At 51.8% G+C, this 8,599-nt stretch overlaps 1 protein-coding gene across 1 annotated transcript; it reads right to left on the bottom strand.

The window, feature by feature from the left end:
- Positions 1–6,867: 6,867 nt before the first annotated feature.
- Positions 6,868–7,662, bottom strand: LOC137839294 (uncharacterized). The gene has a single exon (XM_068648415.1). The coding sequence runs from the start codon at positions 7,660–7,662 to the stop codon at positions 6,868–6,870; it is 795 nt and encodes a 264-aa protein (XP_068504516.1).
- Positions 7,663–8,599: the final 937 nt, after the last annotated feature.

An 8,599-nucleotide genomic window follows, 5' to 3' on the forward strand; every position in this document is an offset into this window, starting at 1 on the left:
CTAAGAGTATGCGATTTACCCAGATAAGAGAAGCATCCTGAGTTACTCCGCAAGGGCGTAACTTAGGCACACAAAGAGAGGCGCTAGAGCCCTTCCAGTAAGTGACACGTGTGTGGTTAGATGTGAGTTGCAGGCCTCCACGTGTCATCATCTGAGAGGGGTGCGGTCCAGACAAAAGAGCACTCCGTACCACTAAAGGTACAGACAGGCGCAGCCAAGCGCAGACATGCGCAGACTCTCACGCTCCCCATTGCAGATGTTATGTTCTGGTCGACATTCAACAAGGTGGAAGTTCGAGGCCCTACACAGGGTTTGCTGACAACCAGGTGGAAGTTCGAGGCTACTTGGAATTGAGGACAACGTTCACAGATGGAGAGGCCTCGCGTACCGAAAGCATCTGGTATTTGGTCATAAACGCCAATTTCGCCTACAACATTTTGTTGGGCAGACCGGCGTTGAATAGGCTGAACGCAGTAGCCTCCACGCACCATATGAAGATGAAGCTACCGGATCTCAGTGGCAAGGTGATTGTCATCAAGTCGGATCAGGAGGAAGCGCGAAAATGTTATGAGAATAGCCTGAAAAAAAAGAGAAGCTTGTTTATGGTGTTCGAGCGTCCGCCAAGTGCAGATGCGAGGATGGAGATAGAGCCCTTGATTGAGGCGACGCCCACAGAGTCAATGCCTGGCCAGGCCACGCCCGAGGCAAACGCGCACATGGAGGAGGGGTCTGATGACACATCGCCCGTAGAAGAGTCGACGCCTGGAAAGCGCTACCGGGCAACGCCCATTAAGGAAGATAGCAGGGATCAGCCGGAGGCTAACGTGGTGGAGAGGCAAATAGGTGGCAAAACGTTTAAGCTGGGACGTTTGTTGAGCCAAGAAGAGCAGGAGGAGGTGGCAGAGGTGATTTCACGCCATTTAGATGCTTTCGCATGGTCCGCCTCAGATATGCCGGGCATCGACCCTGACTTTCTATGCCATCACCTTAGCATGGACGCCACGGTCCGCCCCGTGCGGCAAAGAAGGAGAAAGTTTAATGAAGAGAGGCAACTTGTGATAAGGGAAGAGACACAAAAGCTGCTGAGTGCTGGTCACATCAAGGAGATCCAATACCCTGAGTGGTTGGCCAACGGCGTCCTGGTGAAAAAGGCGAATGGGAAGTGGAGGATGTGCGTAGACTTCACGGACTTGAACAAAGCGTGCTCGAAAGACTCGTACCCATTACCCAGCATTGACGCACTCGTGGACAGTGCCTCCGGTTGCAAGGTCCTTAGCTTTTTGGATGCATTCTCGGGATACAACCAGATCAAAATGCACCCAAGAGACGAGAGTAAAATTGCGTTCATGACAGAAACTTGCAGTTACTGTTACAAGGTAATGCCCTTTGGGCTAAAATCCGCAGGCGCCACCTACCAAAGGCTGATGGACAAGGTCCTAGCACCCATGTTAGGGAGGAATGTGTATGCCTACGTGGATGATATGGTAGTGGCATCGCAGGGAAGGAAGCAGCACGTGAAGGACTTAGAGGAGTTGTTCGTCACCATATCGAAATACCGCCTCAAGCTGAACCCCGAGAAGTGTGTCTTCGGGGTGGAAGCCGGTAAGTTCCTAGGATTCATGCTCACGGAGCGGGGAATAGAGGCGAACCCTGATAAATGCGCAGCAATTATTGCCATGTGGAGCCCGACATCAGTAAAGGAAGTGCAGCAACTGACGGGGCGAATGGCAGCTTTATCAAGGTTCGTTTCTGCGGGAGGAGAAAAGGGGCACCCCTATTTCTAGTTCCTTAAAAGAAATAGTCGCTTTGCATGGACTGACGAATGCGAAGCGGCTTTCATTAAGTTGAAAAAGTCTTTGGCGACGCCACCGGTCCTTTGCAAAACAGTAGCAGGCGTGCCCCTCCGGCTATACTTCACAGTAACAGAGCGATCTATCAGTTCTGTGCTGGTCCAGGAGCAGGACCAGATTCAAAAGCCCATCTATTTCGTGAGCAAGGCTTTACAAGGCCCAGAGACGAGATACCAGTCGCTGGAGAAGGCAACATTGGCCGTTGTATTTTCGGCCAAGAGGCTCCGCCACTACTTCCATTGTTTTACAGTAGTGGTGATGACGAACCTCCCTATACAAAAGGTATTGCAGAAACCTGATGTAGCAGGAAGGATGGTGCGCTGGGCGGTGGAGTTGTCAGAGTTTGACATCCGGTACGAGCCTAGAGGATCCATCAAAGGGCAGGTATATGCAGATTTTGTAGCAGAACTCTCGCCTAGAGGCGAACAAGAGGTGGAGGCAGGCTCGCAGTGCTTGCTCTCGGTCGACGGCTCTTCCAATCAACAAGGAAGTGGGGCAGGGATAGTTTTGGAGGGACCCAATGGTGTGCTGATTGAGCAAGTTCTGCATTTCTCCTTCAAAGCAAGTAACAATCAGGCTGAGTACGAAGCACTGATTGCAGGGATGCTCCTGGATAAGGAGATGGGCGCGCAAAACCTCTTGGTGAAAAGTGATTCCCAACTGATTACAGGACAAGTATCGGGTGAGTTCCAAGCAAAAGACCCACAGATGGCGGCGTATTTAAGGTACGTCCAACTGCTGAAGGGAGCATTTAGCGCTCTTGAGTTAATACATGTCCCACGAGAACAAAATGCTAGAGCTGACCTGCTGGCCAAGCTGGCCAACTCAGGCAGAGGACAGTAATCCAAGAGACGCTCAAAGCTCCGAGAAAATTCATAGAAGACAACAAGGTGGATGTCCTCCATATTAGCATTGCGAGAGGGAGGCCAAGGAGTCATCGTTCCTTGACTCAAGATACGGTAAAGACGCCCCATATTAGCACATACGCGGACACGCCCGAAGGAGGAAGGCATGCGCAGATATGTGCTTTAGCCGAAGGAGACACCTGGATGACGCCATACAGACGGTATCTGGCGGATGGGGTTCTCCCAGCGCAACTAGAGGAGGGCAAGAAGGTTAAGAGGAATGTCGCAATATACACTCTAATGGATGGAGTATTGTTCAGACACGGCTTCACCCACCCTATCCTAACATGCGTAAGCGGCGACGAGTGCACCAGAATAATGGCGGAGCTACACGAAGGCATTTGTGGGAGTCACGTAGGGGGAAGGTCTTTAGCTTCTAAAGTGGTACGCGCAGGTTTCTACTAGCCAACAGTAAAAGAGGATTGCGTGCACCATGCCCAGCGTTCCAAGCAGTGTCAGAAACACACTGATTGGCACAAGGCGCCGCCAGAAGAGCTGAGATCCATATACAGCCCGTGGCCTTTCCATACTTGGGGGATTGACATCCTAGGTCCATTCCCATTGGGGATAAGGCAGATGAAGTATTTGATCATCGCCATGGAATACTTCACCAAGTGGATAGAGGCGGAGCCCGTGGCCCAGATTACAGCGCACAAGGTGCAACACTTTGTTTGGAAGAACATTGTGTGTCGCTTTGGCGTGCCTAGGCGGCTGGTATCCGACAATGGAACCCAGTTCGCCAGCCAACAGTTGAGAAACCTGTGCGCAGAGGTAGGCATCAAGCAAGTGTTCGCTTCAGTCGAACACCCCCAGACTAACGGGCAAGTGGAGTCAGCGAATAGAGTTTTGCTGAGAGGACTAAAGAGAAGGCTAGAAAAAGCTAAAGGAGCGTGGGCGGAGGAAGTGCCAAGGATTGTATGGGCATACCACACCACGCCCCAATCTTCCACCATGGAGACGCCTTTCAGCTTAGTATATGGGTCGGATGCGATGATTCCGGTCGAGATTCATGAAAGCTCGCCACGTTACCAGAATTTCGTGGCTGAAGAATCCAACGAAGAAAGGCGGGTGAACCTGGACCTCGTGGACGAAGCCAGGGAAGAAGCAAGAATAAGGGCCGAGGAAGTGAAGAGAAGAGTAGAGCGACAATATAGCTTTAAGGTAAAGCCGCGGCAGTTTCAGGTTGGCGACTTAGTTATGAGGAAGGCATACCCATATGAGCTAGAAAATAAATTGTCTCCCAAGTGGACCGGACCCTTCAGAGTTACCGAGGCTAAGGGGAATGGTTCGTACAACTTAGAGACTTTGGAAGGGGGTCCCATTCCGCGCAGCTGGAACGTGGCAAATTTGAAGTTTTATTTTAGTTGAATTATGTAAGTGAGCAGCCATGTAACAATCTCATCGTAGGGGACACTCTTTTTCCCTCTCGGGGGTTTTTTAACGAGGTCACCCAAATAAAAAGAAAAAGGAGTTCAAGAAAAACCTTGCCTCAGTTTTTATCTTCTTCCCACTCGAAGTGCAAGACCAAGGGGTAAAGAGATAAAAGACAAAGACTCGAAGTGGCGACAGGCGTCACCGAGCGTACAAGTCGCCAAGAAGGCGGCGTCGCCAAGCGTACGCGTCGCCAAGAAAGTGGCGTCGCCAGACGCGTGTGTCGTCAAGAAACATAACGGAGAAAACGCGCACAGTATGTTAGAAGAAGCGAATGCAGACAAGGGTGCACAAAAATAAAGGAGCGGCGTTACAGAAATCAAAACATGGCACCAGAGAGTTAAGATTACAAGTAGAGTTTGAGATAAAGTTGAATGAGACAAATGAGGCGAACAGGTACATGCCCTATGCTCGTAAGAAAAGTGCAAACAGACCAGTTTTCAGTGGCCTCCGGAGTCTGGATGGGAGGAGGACGAAGCTCCGTTCTCAGCCCTCAGCGCCTGGGTAAGTTGTGACCTCTGTTGCCGGCTTATCTTCGAACCTACATCGAAGAAAACAAGCATGGTGAAGACACCACAAGACAGGACACGTAAAGACCTAGTAAAGATGAAAAGTGGGAATTTCTAAGATAATGTCTTATACATATATACTTCTCCAAAACTTCGGCGTTGTACTCCAAGCTAATTAAAGCGGCAGCGTCAAAGCCTCCCGCCTCAGCCAAGATCTGGCATGCCACCTGGTCGTTCAAGGGTAGCCTCTTGAAAGGCTTGGACTTCAAGGCTCTCGTCTCCCTTACCCAGTACAGAGGAAAACCATCCAGGGCGGAAGGCACGAGTTCGGAACAGCAGACTTTGAAAAATCTACCCTTCCACCCTGTGAAGGAGTTCTGGAAGGGATTTAGGAGAACCCTGCCAGGAACGTTGCTGAGGGTCACCCAAAGGTTGTTCCTTTGCCTCTTCACCTCAAAGAAGTGAAGAAAGATGTCAACCGAGGGTGCGCACCCCAGAAAGCCAAAGAGTATGTCGAAGGCTTTGACGAAAGCCCAGCTATTAGAGTACAACTGGGCTGGAGCAGCGTTAATCTCAATCAGTAGTTCCCTCTCAAACCTGGAGAAGGGCAGGCGCACGCCGATGCTTTTGAAGACCACCTGATAGAAGTAGAAGAAGGGGACCCCGTCGTTGGCCCGTTCGTCTCCGCACACCGGCTCCCTTAAGGTGCAAGGGAGCACAGTGATATCATTATCATGCCTCCTCACGAAGGCACGATGATCGTAGGAGCACGAATCCCCCATGTGTTCCCTTACGGCCCTGGTGGAGAGTAAGCTGGAGCATTCGTCGAGGAGCTCGTGCGAGGCCCATGCATAAAGGTCCTTGGGGTTAACCCTAGGGGAAGGAGCATGGGAAGACATGTCGGTGCAAAGTATCAGCAAAAGAACTGGGAGATCGAAGGAGAATAACGCGTTGGGAGTACGGGAGGAAAAACGCCGACTAGAAAGAACGCAGAAGGAATTCTGTGTAGCGGTGCAAGGAGGGTGCGGAAACACAGAGATGATGGACGCAGGTATAAGATTTCGAAGATCTAAACATTGCAGTTGGAGCGCCAAGTGACGCAAATGGGAGCACCGTGCGATCGAGCCACGTGTCAGAGGATGGGTGGATGATCCTGGCGTCACTGGTTAACATTCAAAAAACGTCGCGTCGACAGAATGCCCAAGGGTACGATACGCCGTCGAGAATGAGAGCATTTTGTCAGAAGCTCAGAAAATGTCAGGATCAAGTCAAGTGAGGGAACGTCCCATCAGCCATACGGGAAATGCCACGTGGATGGCGCGGGCGAGACCTTAAGCTCTCCGCTACCCCCAGGCGTCGACCAGAGTCGAAGTCAAAGTCAATGCCAAGGTCAAGTCAACAGTTTGATCGCACCAGGCATCGCCAAGACACTGAAGGCGTCGCCAGTATAAGACGCTGGAGGCGTCGCCAGTATAAGACGCTGGAGGCGTCGCCAGTATAAGACGCTGAAGGCGTCGCCAGTATAAGGCATCAGCGGCGTCGCCTCCCCGATACCCACAGGTAGGAAAGACTGTGGAGGGAGACGAGATCGCCAGAAGCTAAGTAAGTCACCGGCAGGGGTGCTCCCAGATACCCATGGGAGAGAAAGACCATGGAGGGAGCGACCCCATGGGGGGCTTCGAGCCTTCCCGGTGCTTGGCGTTTGCAGACACCCTGAAGAAGATACGACACTACGGTAGTAGGCCTCTCCTTAGGCGTGGGCGCCAAGCACCCATAATCAAGGGACAGATCGCCTTGGTGTTTGAGACACTCCATGGACGATACGGCGCTGTGAGACAGGCCTCTCCATGGGCGTGGGCACTGAAACGCGACCTTGTCCCAAGTGTTTAGGACCTAGAGCAGGTCTCGACTTTTGCGTTTGCAGAGAGAGCGGAGTGGCTAGCGCCTTCACGAGGGAGAGGCCTCATAGATACGAAGGCTGAACAAGTTTGAGGTGCACGTTAGAAGTGAGGCGTGATCACCCGACACAGCGAAAGAAACAGGTAAAATTACAGGTAAAGCAAATGAAGCATACAAAAATAAAGAACGAGGGTGAAAATATCTGCCAAATAGTGCTCAACAAGTATGCAAGCGTTATACAAGTGCAAACGGTTCAAAAGATTTACAAGTTTATCAAAGGTTGGCAAGAACGAATATAAAGCACAAAAGGTAAAGGTGGCGGCTGAAAGTCGGCGTTTCAGTCATCCAATTTGAGGGGCACGACACGGCCGTCGACGACATGGTGGGTAGGATCGCAATTAGAAACATTGATCCCCGGGCCAAAGCCTCCTTGAATCCCTCCTCGAAGGTGCCGGCCATGTCATCGATGAGTGCCTTCTTGGCCTTTTCCAACTCCTCGATGGTAGAGTCCCCGGAGGCCACCTGCTTCTCCAGAGCCTCCTTCTCTACTCGGAGCCTGTTGACCTCAGTTTGCAGCTTGTCATGGTCAACCTGGAGAAGGCCCAATGCCTTGGCCTGGGTGGCCATTTCCTCCTCCATCCACTCCAGTCTTTCCGCCTGCCCATAGCACTGGTCCTCCAAGTCCTTCTGAAGCTCTTCGGAGGCCTCCGCCATGTCTTGGAGATCCGTTATTTGAACTTGGAGAGACACTTCCCGGACGTAGAAGTCAGCCTCAAGTTCCATCGCCTCGCCTAGTTGCCTGTCAGCCTCCTCTTTGGCCTCTTGGGCCAACTTCAGAGAGGCTTGATAGGCCTCATTTTGGCATCCCAGAGCTTCGTTCTCCTCCTCCAGAGCGGCCACTTTTTCTTTCAGGGCCTGGAGGGCTTGTGTGTTTGAAGCGGCATTTCTAGCTTGGGTGCGCCAATCGAGGGCCACGACCAAGAAGGCTCCTAAATAGAAGGGCATTCCTTCTTTCCTGTCGGAGCCTTCTGGCATCAATCCTCCGTTGAAGCCCCTCATCAGATGCATGATGGGAGGAGGAATGGCAATGAGATCGGGGGCAGACTCGACCCCTTCGCCTTTTTCCTCTTGGACTACTATGGGTTGGGGAGAGGTAGCGCTAGGGGGATTGTCCCTGAAGGAATCCCCTCCCTAGGGTGATGCTGCTGGTAGGATGGGAACCGTAGCAGCCTTTCTCCTCTTGAAGACTACCCCACTGTCAGAGTCTTCGTCATCGAAGAGGATTTCCAACACCCTTTTTCCTTTGTCAAGGGGGGCTGGAGCAGGTGATGAGGCCACAGCCAGTGGCATTGCGGCGATGGGCGGAGGTGAATTGGGTGTTTGAAGTGTTTGGGTGCTACGTGGGGGTGGTGAAGATGGGCCTAGTGGAGTTTCGGTGGTGGTTGGTGTTGTTGAGGGCAAGGATAATGGGTGGTTTGGGTCAGCAGTGGGGGTGGTGGAGGCGCCAGCCTTGGAGGCGCGAGCAGCCTTCAGTGCTCTCGCCAAGACCATCCTCTTGGATGAATCCATCACTGATCCTGCATTCCGACAAACCAAAGAACAGAGGTTAAAGCCACGCCAGACCAAGAACAAGGCGTCAGTTACACACAAAGCACAGAATGCCAATCCCACTGCCAACACAGTTATACTGATCCACAAGGCATGCAGGTAAATGAAATAGAAAGAGTACAAATGAACACTCAGCAATGAGGGATAAGAAAGGAAGGACAAAAGGCAACAAGGAATGAGCCTCCCTACCAAAATAGGTGGACAAGGTGTGATGGAGGAGGGCCAAGCACATCTCACAATGGAAGCCAAGACCCAAGGCTAGACCGTTATGAGCGTCTAGCCTCAAGGAAGGAGTGTCTAGGACGTGATGAGGGAAGGCTACACATGAAGCGTCTAGGAGGAGACCTAGACCGTCTAGGACCCATTACAAGGTCAATGGCTAAGCACATTCACGCCC

Source organism: Phaseolus vulgaris, chromosome 3 (genome assembly GCF_000499845.2).
Source record: "Phaseolus vulgaris cultivar G19833 chromosome 3, P. vulgaris v2.0, whole genome shotgun sequence".
Classification (NCBI taxonomy): domain Eukaryota; kingdom Viridiplantae; phylum Streptophyta; class Magnoliopsida; order Fabales; family Fabaceae; genus Phaseolus; species Phaseolus vulgaris.

What these genes read in the sequence shown, in the direction of transcription:
- LOC137839294 (XM_068648415.1), bottom strand. Translation starts at nt 7,662, where the DNA reads ATGCATCTGATGAGGGGCTTCAACGGAGGATTGATGCCAGAAGGCTCC.